At 43.1% G+C, this 16,480-nt stretch overlaps 1 protein-coding gene across 6 annotated transcripts in view; it reads left to right on the forward strand.

Moving 5' to 3' along the window:
• Positions 1 to 2,358: 2,358 nt before the first annotated feature.
• STMND1 (stathmin domain containing 1) overlaps positions 2,359 to 16,480 on the forward strand; it is a 30,016-nt gene continuing 15,894 nt past the window's right edge. For all 6 annotated transcript variants that reach the window (XR_003521244.2, XM_027600878.2, XM_027600879.2 and 3 more), the window contains exons 1-2: positions 2,359 to 2,534; positions 12,013 to 12,193. Coding sequence is in view for 5 of the 6 variants with exons in the window: in XM_027600878.2 (XP_027456679.2) it covers positions 2,454 to 2,534; positions 12,013 to 12,193 (262 nt within the window). In the remaining variant the exon portion in view is untranslated. The remainder of the gene's footprint in view (positions 2,535 to 12,012; positions 12,194 to 16,480) is intronic.

Consider the following 16,480-nt stretch of genomic DNA (forward strand, 5'->3'; position numbering starts at 1 on the left):
CTTACCTTAAAAAAAAAAAAAAGAGGCAAACGATGGCCCTGTTTTGGTGAAAATCAAAGGCTTTTTCACACTGGCAGCCTTCAAAGTGGAAACAAATTATCTAAGACCAGAGCATGATCATTAAGAGCCAACAGCACAGAGCCTTAGTAGGACACTCGGGTTCGAAGGGAGGAGGAGAAATGATACACACACATTCCATGGCTGGGGGTGGGGGTGGTTACAGAAATCAGGGAAGGGTAAGCAGAGCAGAGCTATTCCTTGATGTTCCCAGAATAAAAGAGAAAAGGCCACGTTAGGCTGGTAAATGTTTAATACCCAGCTCCAGGGGTGGGAGTTGGGGGAGAAAGCCCTGATTGTTACCTTTTATCGATTTTCATGGTGTCCATATTCCCACTTTGGCTGTGATGTCACTGGAGGTGGAGTTGGAAAAAGATCCACAGTAGCACATCATGAAGGCACCATAAACATTAACAAACTCAAAAACATAGCAGCGGTAAATTGTAATAAAATAATTAGGAACTGATGAGTTGTATTTATTACCTTTATTTTTAATATAACTAATTTAATCGTAAATTTACATAACTTAATTTTTAATAATGAGTGTGTTTAACAGTTAGGTCCAAACATTCCAGACAGTCAGCTCTCCTGAGGCAGCATAAGTAGACTCTAGCACATCCCTAGAAAAAGCATTTTCACAACTTTGGAAGTTATAGGATGCTTCCAGAGATACCTGCACAACACATTTGGCTCCCACCCCATTGATTCACACTGACAGCTTAACAAATCTCTGTTCACAGATTGCCTGAAAAGGAAAGGAAAGGAAAGGAAAGAGAAAAGCCTTTCACCATGCATCCTGTACACTTTCATTAAACTTTCTCAAGAACATTTCACTGGTGTCTTTTGTGTCAAATTATTTTAGTTGAGAATTTTTCTGTTCCCAGCTGGAATATTTCATGTGACTTATTACAACCATGAGTTAATACTTTCAGATATGTTCCCCAAACACCATCTGAGCCTTGTTTCAGCTTCATTCACAAATCCTTCAAACTCCTTGCTCAATAACTATAATGCTTCCACTTGAGTTTTATCCCCTCTTTCCTCGCTTCTCAATTTTAGTGAAAGGAAAATTGACAGGCAACACCATCCAAGCAGTAAGGAGAGGCAGTGAAATGAACTTAAATGCCATGATGTAAATAATCAGCTTCTTCTAACAAAGCTGACCAGTAATTTCCCCGGAAGGATCCAGGATTTTTACATTCCCAAGAATCCTTACTGGAATCTTCCTGGTGTTGTGGATTCATGGACCCGCTGAGTCAGGCCACCCCGTTCCTCATTCTAGATCCCTCATTAACTAGTCTCCCCACCGCAATCTGAATCACTCAACCTCTCTGAGCCTAGGTTTACAGCCTGTAAAATAAGGGGTTGGTAGATGATGTCAAAGACCCCTTTCAGCTTTTTTTTTTAATTATTGAAAATAAAAATTAATTTAGAAATAGAACAAAAAGAAAAAAGAAATCCAGGAAAGAACCTGTTGCTCTTTGAGCAGTCTTCCTGGTCTGACTTTTTTGGTGGATGACACCATTTTTATTTAATTCTCGGAGAGAAGTATGCCTAGCCAGGCACTTTCCTTACCATGTAACAGCTCACAAAACGCAGTCTCCATAAAAATGATTTGCATAACCCATTGCTCGGCTGCCTGGTTTTCTGCATTGTGTGGGTTTCTGTTTGCGTAACCGTGACTGTCCTCCCCAGCTCTGCCTGTGACCCTGCCGTCGGGGGCCGTCGGTCTGTCTGCACCGCCCGCCTCCGCTCAGGAGCTGCTCGCGAGATCGGACTCCGCCGCCGCCTTCCGCGCGGTCCCCAGCGTCCGGGGGGCCCGGGAGAGGCTCCCACGGGGCCTTGGAAAGGAACAAAGAGGTCCCCGCAGGATGCCTTCGACTAGGGTACTTTAAAAACTAACTCGGTCGAGGGATACCTGGGTGGCTCAGTTGGTTAAGCGACTGCCTTCGGCTCCGGTCATGATCCTGGAGTCCCGGGATCGAGTCCCACATCGGGCTCCCTGCTCAGCGGGGAGTCTGCTTCTCCCTCTGACCCTCCCCCCTCTCATGCTCTCTATCTCTCATTCTCTCTCTCTCAAATAAATAAATAAAATCTTAAAAAAAATAAAAATAAAAACTAACTCGGTCGGGCAGCGGGCTCCTCCCACCCCTCGCTTCGCATCCTGCTTGTGGTTTAGACGCCTCGGATCTTCCAGTTTCCAGTTACAAACGTCCCACCGCCGCCCAGGTCCCAGGCCGCGTGATGCGGTTTATTGTGGCAACAGTTCCCGGCAACTGCCCAGCTGCCGAGCGCCTCCAGACCCGAGCGCGGGTGCAGGGCGCAGCGGCGCAGCAGGGAGCATCCCCGGGGGCGCACTGCCAGCCCGACCCGAGGGGAAGCGCGCGGCGCGCGGCATGGGCTGCGGACCTTCCCGGGCTGCTGAAGACCAGAGACGCGTGCCCGCGCCCAGGAAGGGCTGGGAGGAGGGATTTAAGGTAAAACAAGCAAACACAACAAACAGGCGGGCACAAAGCCGTTTGCCCCGCTTGGGGGGCGACTGGAGGCTGGAGCTGGGTCCGCAGGGGCTCACAGACCTCCTGGGTGGGTCGGCGGGGTGGGAGCCGCTCTCTTACCCCGTGTTTAACTGCTGTTGAATCCAGGACTCATCCTGCCACAGGACTAGCTTTGAGAGCCTTTTGTGTTTCAAGAACTTGCGGAGGTGGTCACACCCCAGGGCAGAGGCAGGAGTGGCGGGTAGAGCTGTGCGTTCTGCCCAGAGCTGGGGTTGGGGGTGATTCTCGTGGTCGGGGGCGGGGGGAGTGCCTCGGAGCTGCTGTACGTTATTGGCTTTCGGAAAGTGGGCTCTTTGAGAATTACTTAGAGCTCGAAGAGATCGTGGAGGCCATCCGTCTGGCTGAGCCCTCTCGCTTATCCCCGGAGGACCCTGAGGCCCAGAGAGGTGGACGTCTTGCCTGAGGCTGCACAGCTTGTTTGGGGGCAGAGCTGGAGATAGAATCTGATTTTCAAGAGTTTCATTCCAATACTCTCTCTGCTCTCTCTCTCTCTCTCTCTCTCTCTCTCTGTCTCTCGGTTGCAAACCCCGTAATTTTTCTGGAGATATGAAGGGGAATTTTTTCCAAGGTGGGGCCTGGAGGGATGAGGTCCAGGATTTCCTCCCATCCTCACCACCATCAGTATTGCACAAATGAAACTGGGAACCTGCAGGGCTATACCTTGGAGAGGGGTCACCTAAAGATAATATTACCATATAATCTATCATCAAAAGCAGGATATTTTTAAAAGTGGAAAGGAACACTATTAACAAATTTGCCCAATCTGATTTAAGTCCATACAGTCTGCAGAAAACCAGGATGTACAGTCACCCTACCAAAAGGGCATCTTTGGAGCTACTATCTAAAGAGCACACCTTTTTTTTTTTTTTCAGAAATGTGCCAGTCCATTTGATGCCACTTCCAGCAATCACTGTGTGGGTGGCACACATGCCAGGCTCTTGGGGCACATCATAAAACAAACCAGAGACTCGGGCTTAGGACCTGGTACCCACCATCTTGACACTGTTTTCTGCTTGCTTTCTTTTTTTAAAAAGATTTTATTTATTATACTTGACAGAGGAAGAGAGAGCACATGCAGGGGGAGCAGCAGAGGGAGAGGGAGACGCAGGCTCCCCGAGGAGCAGGGACCCCCCTGCGGGACTCGATCCCGGGATCCCAAGATCATGACCTGAGCCGAAGGCAGACGCTTACCCGACTGAGCCAGCCAGGCGCCCCTGTTTCCTGCTTTCTATCCCAATTGTCTCTGTCCCAGTTTAGGGCCCTATTACCTCTTGCTGGGTCTTCCTGCCTCTCCCATTGGCATCCGCCCTACCCCATCTACCTCTCACACTGCCACCTTTCTTCCTAAGAAAAAAAAAATCCTTGGAGTGTGCAAAACCCTTTGCATGTGGTCCCGCCGTTCTTCCTGACGCCGTTGTGTCCAGTCCCGCATACTCCTGGGTCTGCCCCAGGAACCTGCAGTGCTCCCTTCCTCTGCTCATCAACTCCGTGTATGCTGTTCCCCATGCCATTCCCCCTTCCTGGAATGCCCTCCCCAGACCCCCATTTCCAGTTCACCTGATGAATTCCTACTTAACCTCCAGCACCGAGCCCAAACACCACTGCTGTGACAGTCCTTTCTCACGTGGTAAATGTTTGTTTTAAAACTCCTTCTGCCTCATAGATGTATTAGCTTCTTGGAAACAATTGGTCATCTTTATTACTCATTACTGCTTTGAATTAATATATAGGAATACATTTTTCTCCCTTTTTCCAAAAACTATATTAATGTGGGGCATGTGGGTGGCTCAGTCAGTTAAGCATCTGCCTTCAGCTCAGGTTATGATCTCGGCGTCCGGCGATAGAGCCCCAAGACGGGCTCCCTGCTCAGCGGGGAGCCTGCTTCTCCCTCTCCCTTGGCCCCTCCCCACCACTCATGCGCTCGCTCTCTCTCTCAAATAAATAAATACAATCTTTAAAAAAATATATTAATGTGATTTAAAATATTAACCCATTGTGCTTTTATTCTTTTCGTATGAAAAAAATTTTTTTAATTTACTCTACTGGCGTGATTACGAATAAGACTTCCATAGAAGTAAATTTTCACTATCTGTGTTTCTTATCTGGCCACTATCCTTTGTTTCATTTTGCGGTTATTACTGAAAATGATTTTGTTGAGCAGGAGGGAGGTAGAGCAGGAGGAAGTGATAAAAAGCAATCCTCTCTGTGTGTTGGATACACTGGGTCCCTCTAAGCCAAGCTTCCTCAAGCTTGGGAGGGTTTCTGTATTTCTCCCTGAAGTCCCTGGGTGTGAAAGTCACTGCGTCTCTGTTGGACTCCTGTCCAGTTCTCCTAACTGGTCTCTCTGGGTCCTTCCTGCCCACCCCCACCTGTGCTCCAGCTTGTCCTTTTCATGACCTCCAGTGCAATCCTGAGTTATTACCTTCTCACGCATATACCTCCTCCCCCACCCCAAGCACTTGACTTTGGAAATCTGATCCAGCAAAGGTATGACTATTAATTAAACACTCTCTAGCTATCAGAGCAGTGATGCTTTTGCCAACTTCCTAAATGCACAGGCTGAGGGTTCAGTAGTTCACCGGTGTCTTTAAAATGAGATGAACGTGCTTGCTTGCGTGAAATATTTATGTTTCTTAGCGGCACAACTTTAAAATATTCTGACTCGAACTTCTCAAGACCTGCCTACTGACTTTCTCCTCACTTTTACCTTTGTCTAAAGTGGTAAAAAGACACGGTGATAAAATAATGCACGATAAGAAAAGCAGGGGAACCTTTTCTCAGTTGGAGAAATGTTCTTCTGTAGGGTGAACTCCGAGTTTACGGCTTATTATGAAAAGGAACAGACTAGATTGGAATAGACCATCTCTAAGGGTGCCTCACAGGTTTTCCCTAATCTTTGACAAGAAAAGCCTTGTTTATCATCAGAATAAAAGGGACTAAGTGACTTCTTCTAGTCAAGATTTTTAAAAGATAATATTTCTGAGCGTTTTTGGAGGGTTGCTATTTGTTTTTACATTCATTAGATGTAAACTAGAAAAATCAAATTTTGAAGAATACATTTTTCTTATATGTCTGCAAGACAAACGTATTTTTAAAATGCATCTGCCAATAATGTGATTTAAGGTTTCAGCTCAGGGGAGACTTGACAGATGACTCCCTCCAAACTGTTTGGCAAATGTGTTTCCTGAAAGATTTAGAACACAACCTCCAGACCCAAAACAAACAAAACACCAAAAACAACTCTGTCTGTAGTTAAAAGTAGTATCTTTTTTGGAATGCTGATGATTCTCCTGCATCGCTGTTAGCTTAGAATTCTCAGCTTTTCAATTCTGTCTAAAATTGATAAGATTTTATCCCTAAGACAATGAAGTATAGAATAGAATTGATACAAAATACAGAAACATATTGATTCTGTACTTCTACCACAGCTTCGTCTCAAGGAAAAAATAAAATCCCCACCCTCACTCCCAGCACCACGGCAGATAGACTTCTCATTGGTGTGAAAATGAAAACCCTCCACGCATAAAAAGAACAAGAAATCTGTTTTGCCATATCCCCGAGGGGCAGAGATATAATTACTTTGTAAATATCTCTGGTCTTTGAACTCTGTCTATTTTCCAGTCTAGATTATGAAATAGGGTTAAAATTTCCAGAATGTGTTGCACATGGATAAGGTATTTGAAAGACAGACTTAGTTTTCCAAAGAGAAAAACCTTACATTTCTGCTCTGGAATCTGAAGGCTGGTATATGGTATTTTATGTCAAAAGATTGTGTTTCCTCTGCTACCATTTAAGCTTTGGTCACTAACACAGCTTGAAGGCAGACTGGGTCTAAGTAAGCATAAACGGGTGAAGATCCTTGCTAAGGCCTGGGTTCGTGGCTTTGATGAAACCATTGGGAGATCATGCAGGGTTGTGGCACTTCAATATACTCTGACTTGTAGATGGCAGAATATCTTTGTGAAAAGCCACCTTTGAGGCTGAGGATGTTCCAATTTGCTCTCAGCTCCAATATGGGCATTTTGTTTGTTGTGGTTAAATTTTTCAGGGTCTCCAATGGGAAACGTGAGGTGGCCACACTGCTCCCTGTGTTTAACTCAGTGCCTTCCTAGGTCCAAAACTCGAAGGGTCTGCAAAACAAAACGAAGCTGTAAAATCACCTGTCTCACCATCACGGCAGATAATTGTTTTTTCATAGTTCATTTGGAAAGAGGGGCAAGAATACCTAACACGACTTTTGCTTTACCTTCAGCATGAACTGTGAGTCCCAGAAAAAATATCAGTCTCCTTTTCCTTTGTTATATGTCACAATATGTATTTATATATATTTGCGATATATGTGTGCATAAGTGTGTGTGCATGTGAGAGAGACCCTGTCTGATATAATAGGATTATTACATAATAAATAATAATATGTAATATCTATAAAGACTTTTCCTGGTCGGCTTACCATACAGGGACTACACGGCAGTAACTATGTCGAGGAAGAAAGACAAATGGAGAGAGAAAGAAAAAGCACATATTTGTTCTCATGCTTTCTCCGTATACCATTTGTATTTCAGATCGATTGACTTCTTTGCTTACTCGTTTGTTCAGTTGCGTCACTTTTTCATACTTTCCCCTGTAGTCCTGAAGCACAGATCTGATTAACCCTCAGCACGATAAAGTGATGTTGATTTAGCTAGAGCGATCATGCTATGTAAAACCGGTGATGAGGAGCTATGTGAGTCTCCCTATGAACATACGAGAATCCCTAACTCAATGACAAGAACCTGAGGGTGTTGGAGCCACCATGACCTAGCTGCTGTGATTTCTACTTAGCCTCCGAGGGATTTCAAAGCACTTTGGAGAACTTCCAGAAAGTGAGCAAATGTGCTTAGCTTTTTTTTTTTTTTAATTTGTATGATTTTTTATGGTGAGAGTACCAGGAGTTTCATGCTGTTGTCCTGTTTTTTTGTTTTGTTTTTTTTTTTCTTATTCAATTTTCCCAAAGGGAATGCTTTCCGTTTAGTGCCTGGAGTCATAACTTCAAACCAGAGAGACCTCCCTCCTTTATTTATTTATTTTTTAAAAGATTTTATTTATTTATTTGACAGAGGGAGACACAGCCAGAGAAGGAACACAAGCAGAAGGAGTGGGAGAGGGAGAAGCAGACTCCCGCTGAGCAGGGAGCCCGATGTGGGGCTCGATCCCAGGACCTTGGGACCATGACCTGAGCCGAAGGCAGACGCTTAACGACTGAGCCGCCCAGGTGCCCCGAGACCTCCCTCCTTTAAATGGAAGTTCTGAGAAGTGTGCTGTCTTCCTTTCTAATGTTTCTGGGCCCATCTCTTTCCCCCAGTTTCACTGCCACTGTCCTAGTTTACGTTCAATGAGATCTCACCTGGAAAATTGCAGTCATCGTTACTGGCCACCCTGCTCTGTCTCTTCCTTGCTTCCTTCAGCTCCCTTAGTTGGCACTAATCCCAGTGATTTCTCTAACAACACATGCCTGATTATTTTATTTCACTTCCATATACAGAAATCCTACGAAGGATTCCTGTTGCATTTAAAATAAAATCAAATTCCTTGACTTTCCTTTCCCACCTCAGCACCTACCCCTCTATACCTCCATCTGTTTCTGCTTCACTGGAAAAATTCAAGTTCAGACGCTCACAATATTGTTTCATACCCTGTCTTTGTGTGTGCTTAGACTCTTGTCTAGAAGGACCCTTTCTTCTTGCCCACTTTTCTTCTTGGAAACTCAATCATCAAGACCCAATTCAAGCATCTTCTCTTCTTCAACACCTTCTGCTGCCCCAGCAAGATACAACGTGGTACTAGGGTACCAGGGCATTGCTGGAAATAGTGGGGTTTGGAGGTAGGATCCTGGGGCCCTTTGAATACACAGGGGAGAGGAAGAGCACCCCTTGGGCCAACAACGTGAAATCAATAGACATGAGAAGAAGACCCAGAGGACAATACTCATAGAAGGTGATTATGTTCTTAGGTCTCCTGGGGACACTGAAGAGGCTCCCTCTGGTATGTGTGTCTTAGATGCAGAAGAGTTTGGCCAATCAACCCAAGCAAGAAAAGAAGAGCCAGCGCTGAGAGGGAGCGGGCAGGGGAGTTAGAAGGAACTGGAGAAAAGTGTTCCTGAACATACCAATATTTAGAACATGCGGCTGCCTTTCCAAACAAATGACAGTTCTTTAAATTGAATTAATTTAGCTTTTTGAAAAACTCACTACATTTTTGTCTTACTTTTCTTCTCTTGTTGTGGGACTCTGAAAGATTTGATGCGGACCAGCATTCTGCAGTCCCCGTGAAACTAAATCATATATGGGCCCTTTTTTTACAGAGTTTTGACCTATTTGCAAGCAACGGAATTGTAGTATGGAGAAATTGATATTCTTAAAAGGGAAAGGTGGTGGTGTACGCCAGTGCAGGATTTAGGGAGGACCCTCTAGAAACCTGTATTCATATAAGATGTGTACATCTTTGATCCAGCATGTCCATATCTAGGGATTTATTCTCATGGAATGATTGGGTGAGTTCACACTGATGTTTATGCACAGGTATTATGCCAGCACTGTTCATTATATTGAAAATATATATAGAAACACATATATAAACACAGGTAGAAACAACTAAATGGCCATCAGTAGGAATTGGTTAAACAAGTTGTGGTCTATTACATAATAGACCACACTACAGTCATCAACTAAATGACTACTCCCCACCATTAAGTAGAATGAGGTAAACCTATATACACTGACCTATATACCCCTATATACACTATATACACTGATGGAAGCAAATGTCTCTGATATATTGTTAATGAAAAAACAGGTTACAGAAATATAATACAATACCATTTGTGGGCGCCTGGGTGGCTCAGTTGGTTAAGCGACTGCCTTCGGCTCAGGTCATGATCCTGGAGTCCCGGGATGAGTCCTGCATCGGGCTCCCTGCTCAGCAAGGAGTCTGCTTCTCCCTCTGACCCTTCCCCCTCTCATGTGCTCTCTCTCTCTCTCTCTCTCATTCTCTCTCTCTCAAATAAATAAATAAATAAAATCTTTTAAAAAATAATACAATACCATTTAATATATGACCTGATTTATTCACAAATAGCTTTATTAAAATATAATCCACATATCATACAACTCGCCCATTTAAAATGCACAATCCACAGTCATCACCACAATCTAATTTTAGAGCATTTTTATCTTCCCCACAAAAGAAACCTCTATCCATTAGCGGCCAACCTCCACTTCCCAAGCAACCACTAAATCTATACTCTGCTTCTATTAATTTGCCTATTCCAAATATTCGGTAAGTGGACCCATCCTTGCGTCTGGCTTCCTTCACTCAGCATTAATGGTTTCAAATGTCACCTATGTAACAGCATACTTCAATATTTTATTTCTGTTTATTGCCATATAATATTCTTTGGTCTGGATAGACCACATTATATTTATCCATTCATCAGTTGATGGATATTTGGGTTGTTTCTACTTTTTTAGATATTATGAATACTAGTTTTGAACATTTGTGTGCAAGGTTTTGTGTGGACATATGTTTTCATTTTGCTTGGGTATATATATCTAGAAGTGGAATTTTTGGATCAAACGCTAACATTCTGTTTGGCTTTTTTTTTTTTCTTTTAAGATTTTATTTATTTATTTGAGACAGAGAGAGAGCGCACAGCAGGGGGAGCGGCAGAGGGAGAAGGAGAAGCAGACTCTCTACTGAGCAGGGAGCCCAATGTGGGGCTTGATCCCAGGACGCTGGGATCATGACCTGAGCTGAAGGCAGACGCTTAAACACCTGAGCCACCCAGATGCCCCTCTGTTTGACTTTTTAAGAAACCCTAACTGTTTTCCAAAGTGGCTGCACCATTTTATATTCTCACGGCACTGTACAAAGGCTCCAATATCTCCACATCCCCGCTCACACTTATTATGTGGTTTTTCCATTGTAGTAATCCTGGTGGATGTGAGGTGGTATCTCCTTCTGGTTTTGATTTGCATTTCCTTAATGACTAATGATATTGAGCATCTTCATGTGCTAATTAGCCAATTCCAATTTATTTTTAAAGATTCTATTTCTTTAAACAAACACATCTGGGAAGTTATATACTAAGATGTTAATAGTGCTTTTGCCTAGGGAATAGTACCTCCTTACTTTCTACTGTGTTTCTGTATCATTCAGGTTCTACCAAAAGAACAGAACCAGGATTATGATTTGCTGGCTGGATAGATAGATAGGTGGATGGACGGATGGACGGATGGACAGATGGATGGATGTATTACAAGGAATTGGCTTATGCAATTATGGGGGCTGGCTAGGCAAGTCCAAAATCCACACAAAAGCATAAGTGGTCAGAAAGGACAGGTTGGAATTGAAGATGCAGTCCACAGAATGAACTCCTTCTTCCTCGGGGAAGATTCTACTCTTAATGCCTTCAACTGATTGGATGAGGCCACCCAGATTATCAAGGATACTCTCTTTTACTTAAAGTCAACAGATTGTAGACGATAACCACATTTACCAAATACTCTGACAACAAACACCTAATTTGATGGAATAACAATACTATAGACTAGCTTAGTTGACACATAAAACTGATCATCACCAGTTTCTGTATTACTCATTTTCACAATGAGTCTGTATTACTTTTTTAATCAGCAAAAACAATAAAGACACTTTCATTAAAAAAAAACAAACAAACCTTTTTTACACCGCAATATCTTCACTTTTCACACTTGATGAACGTGTTCATCTTGGAGTCATCAGGGGTGCTCAGTGTAGTAGCCTGTATCTGATAGATTCCTAGTAGATACTATATCTATTTCTATTGCTGCTATGACAAATTATCATACACTTGGTGGCTCACCGCCACCCAGTTTTACTCTCTTCCAATTCTGGAGGTCTGAAGACCAAAATCAGTTCCACTGGGCTCAAGTCAAGGTGTTGGCGGGGCTGGTTCCTTTCAGCGGCTGTGAGGAAGGAATCGTCTTCCTTGTGTGTCCTGGCTTCTAGAGCCGAATTCCTCCCGCTCTGCGGCTGGTGGCCCTTCCGCTGTCTGCTGCTGGTAGCATCTTCAGTGTGTCTCTGCTTTGTGGCACATCAATCACCTTCTCCACTTCTGTAGTCGCGTCACCCTGTCTCTGTCTCATAAGGACACTCGTGGTCACACCTGGGTAATCCAGGATCATCGAGCCATCTCGGGGCCCTTAAATGAATCACATCTGCAAGCAAGGTAACATCTCCAGGGAGCTGGGGCTATCTGGCCTCCACTACAGGTACCAGTTGGCTGAATATTCGCAAAGCAGACCTTGTGATGTTGTTTCCATCTTCCAAGAAACCATTTCCTAAGAAATCTTGACTCTCACATGGGGCTATTCCCTTTTCACAGGCTGATGTCGGTGGGACTCATTCCAGGGAGGACAGCAGGCCCCAGAATGAAGCTGCACTACCCAAGGACACTGTGGGCAGCCCCGACAGCCTGGAAAACCAGGCTCCATTGGGAAGCTTACCTGGAACCATACCAGAAAGTTCCCCAGCTCTTAGTGAAAGAAACAGAAGAATAAATTCAGGTAATGGCCCTCATTTATATGAATCTCCACAAAATACTGTGTCTCTAAGCATATTGTATAATGTATGGTAGCAACCCTTTTATCACATTTTTGTGGACCAGGCAGTGCTCCAAATGGCAAAGTCCCTACCTCTGAGACATGAGGATGGAGCCTTAGGACTTCATTATGTGAATAAATAATGCTAACCATTAATCTTCTTGCAGATGAAGTAATTAAAACCGTCTTGTTTTTTTTCCTTTTTTCTTTCTTTCTTCTCTCTCTCTCTCTCTCTGTTTTTAAGCTAAGAGCCCTTCCTGGTGGTTGGGAAACAAGCCTTAGGAATAAGACTCACACAGACTTCGGTTACATTCCTGTAAACTTCCGCTGTGTTCGCATCTTTCCAAGAGAAAGTTCTCCATTTGAAAAAATAAATATAACCTACATCAAACTGTTTCCCCCATGTCTCCCATCCAAAGGATCAGCAAATATACAAAATAGTCATCTTCCAAAAACACAGAAGAAGTCATTATGACCTGGTGTGCTCCCTAGAAACTATTTTGATTTTTCCCGTGGTTGTTTTTCTTTACTTGAGTTACCACCACCCCACCCCCGGTGTTGATTTAAGAGCCTCTGAAACAAAGTGAACTCAATAGAACTCAAGGAAAAATGCTCTGGTTTACTTGAGGGGAAGGCTTTCGTGTCATTCCTCACCACTGTCATTTCTTCCGTAGGCCCATGTCAGACCTGGAAAATAGTTGGGTTAGTCGTTAAGTGTCTGCCTTCCGCTCAGGTCATGATCTCAGGGTCCTGGGATCGAGCCCCGCATCGGGCTCCCTGCTCAGCGGGAAGCCTGCTTCTCCCTCTCCCACTCCCCCTGCTTGTGTTCCCTCTCTCGCTGTCTCTCTCTCTCTCTGTCAAATAAATAAATAAAATCTTTAAAAAAATAGATGGGTTAGTAAATGAGATTCTTTTCCTTGGACTTTGGGGGCACTCTCTACTAATGGTAGATTTCATATTAGCCTTCACCTCGTGGTTCTGGTGTGAGGTAGGAGGTGGGGGATACAGCTGGGCGGCCTCTCCTCTCTCTGTGTGTCCGGCCGGCAGGTATATTTTTTCTCAATAATTCCACTGATGGGAATTCCTCCTAGACCTTGGCACAGATGCTCAGCGTCTATGGTGCTAGCAGACTGTAGACCGTCAGGTGCACAGGGACCCGGGCGAACCCTCAGTCAGTCCATCCAGCGGGGTAGTGCTGACAGACACCAGGCTGGGGAGGCAGTGAGTTTTAAAGTAGGTGTTCCCAAGATGTGGCGTAAATTAGTTTCCAGGGAAGACCTTCCCACAGAATGAATAAGAACCAGTATCCTACGCTTTATATTTGTTCTCTGCCCAGTTTCTCCTCTGTCTCTTTTCTGCATCCCTGCTCTGCCCATCTTTAGAGTGTATTTGTTAAAAATTTCAAGTTTCACACTAACACTTCCCAAGTCTTTCCTTTAAAAAAAAAACTTACTTTGAATAATTTCAGACGTAAGGGAAGTTGCAAAAAACAAAGTATGCCTGCATTCTTTCCCCCAGATTCCCCAAATTCTAACATTATACCACATTTGAATGTGATATAATTACATGCATCACGGTCCCTCTCTCTCCCCCTCTCTCTCTCTCTCTCTCTCTCTCTCTCTCTCTCACACACACACACACACACACACACACACACACACACGTAGGTTTTTCTGAGAGCAAATTGCAGACATAATGACACTTTACTCCTAAGTACACCAGTATGTGTTTCCTAAACCAAGGATATTCTTTGTATAATCACAGGAGAAGGATCACAGTCAGCAAATTACCCCTTATGCAGTACATTATCTCATCTGTATATTCAAATTTTATCAATTGTCTCACAAATGTCTTTTATAAATAAATGTCACGTTCAAGATCTAATCCAGGATCACATGTTTAACTTAGGTATCATGCGGTGCTTTTCTCCTTTAATCTGGAGCCAGTCCCTCAGCTTTTCTTTGTCTTTTATCTAATTGATGTGTTTGGAGACATAAGCCATTTACTTTATAGAAACTTCCTCAGTTTGTGTCTTTCTGATATTTCCTGATGATTAGCTTCAGGTTATCCATTTTTAGCAAAAATACCAAAAATGATATTATACCCTGTTTAGTACATCAAATCAGGAGGTATGCGATATCTATATTTGACCTTTATTGCTTTTTTTTTTTTGCCTTGCAAACTTTTTTTTTAAGATTTTATTTATTTATTTGACAGAGAGAGACAGTGAGAGAGGGAACACAAGCAGGGGGAGTGGAAGAGGGAGAAGCAGGCTTCCCGCGGAGCAGGGAGCCCAATGCGGGGCTCGATCCCAGGACCCTGGGATCATGACCTGAGCCGCAGGCAGACGCTTAACGACTGAGCCACCCAGGCGCCCCGCAAACATTTTTTAATGTAAAATTTATCAATCTTTTTTTTTACTGAATCTGGAATTTGAGTCATAGTTAGAGAGCCTTTCCCTACGCCAGAGTTAAAGATGAATTCATCTACGTTTTCTTCTACGACTTCACTTTTTACGCTTATGAAGAATTTCTAGCCTTGTGAGAAAACACTAATCTATATGTTAAGTGCATAGGAAACAGAACTGTACGTTCAGTATGAGGTCGAATTTGTAAAAATAAAATTTGAATTTGATATAGCAACAGTGGTAATCTCTGAATGGTAAGAGGATGGGCATTTTTCTTTTTTTCTATACTTTCCAAGTTTACTCTGATAACCATGTATTACTTTCATAATCAGAAAGAAACATCATGTCACTTTCCCACATTCCCCCAATCATCTTCAGCATCCCGACATATCACAAGGATTAGTTGCAAGACCATCATAGTGAAGGGGTTTCTTTGTAGGCTGACCCCCATCAATGTCAAGCCAGTATTTTGGTAGACTCAGAAAAATAATTGATCGAGATGGTTGTTTTTATTTCATAATCATTTTAATAATTTTATTACGTTAGTGATAGTTGTCGACTATGGCATTCTTTTTAGAAGCATCCTGATGGGACGCCTGGGTGGCTCAGTTAGTTTAAGTGTCTGCCTTCTGCTCAGGTCATGATCCCAGGGTCTTGGGATCGAGTCCTGCATCGGGCTCCTTGCTCAGCGGGGAGTCTGCTTCTCCTTATCCCTCTGCTGCCCCCCCTGTTTGTCTTCTCTCTCTCTCTCTCTCTCTGACAGATAAATAAATAAAATCTTAAAAAAAAAAAAAAGAATAGAAGCATCCTGAGAGGGGAAATGGACCATGCAGTGTAGCTCTTTCCATGACCTTGGGGAAGGAGGTGGCAGAGAACATGGGTATTAAAGTCAGACATTCTTGGATTCCAATCCTAGTTGATTCTCTTCTTACCCGTGTCACCTTAAGCAAGTTAATTCGCCTCTCTCATATAGTTTATTTATACAATAGGGATAATGGTAACTCTGTCACAGAATTCACAATGTTACAAAGTATGTAAAGTACCTAATATGGTGCCAGGCACCTAAGTGCTCAGTAAGTAATAACTATTACTTTGACCCTTCCAGATAAGCCCACCTTCTAAAAGAAAAAAAAAATCCTCCTAATTCTTTGAAGAGGATTTACCTCTAACTTTTTATTGAATTTTTCTCTATTGTTTCAAGCTTTAGTTTACTAGTTTACCGACTTGAAAGACATGTTTTACCACTCTACCAAAATCTGTACATAGCTCTTTAAAGTGAAAATTGAGTCTATTTCAAGGGTAGAAGACCCAGCACTGGACGAGAAATGAGATTATTGGCAATTTGTTGAAGTTACTTGCCGTGGTCAATAAAGAAGTCTCTTGTAACAACAAGGTGAATATTCTGAAGTGAGAAACATCTGGCTAGTGGGTGGGTGGGTGTGTGGGTGCGTTTTCTTTTTTTTTTATCTTCCCACTACAAATTCATGAAAACTGTCTTTGTTAACCAGTGAGGTTAGAAAGTTTCATAAAAAGACTCTGTCCACCAGATGGAATGAATCTGGTTACTATCAGGACTTCCCGATGATTACAAAACAGAAGATAGCCCACTTCTGAGGACTCCTCATTGCACCTTTATTTTATAATGTGAGTCTGTAAAAACAGATGCTTGCTTGTTTATTTGTAGAAGTGGGTGATTTCTAATGGGGGGGTCTCTCATTAGTGCAGTTTATAAAGGCTCCCCAAGAAACTGTTTCAGTGCATTTTTAGAAACAGTAATAGAAATGTAGCTGATATCACTTGACTTCAATTGTGATTTGGTTCAAAGACTCTTTTCAAAAAGGCAT

This window comes from Zalophus californianus, chromosome 7, assembly GCF_009762305.2.
Source record: "Zalophus californianus isolate mZalCal1 chromosome 7, mZalCal1.pri.v2, whole genome shotgun sequence".
Lineage (NCBI taxonomy): Eukaryota > Metazoa > Chordata > Mammalia > Carnivora > Otariidae > Zalophus > Zalophus californianus.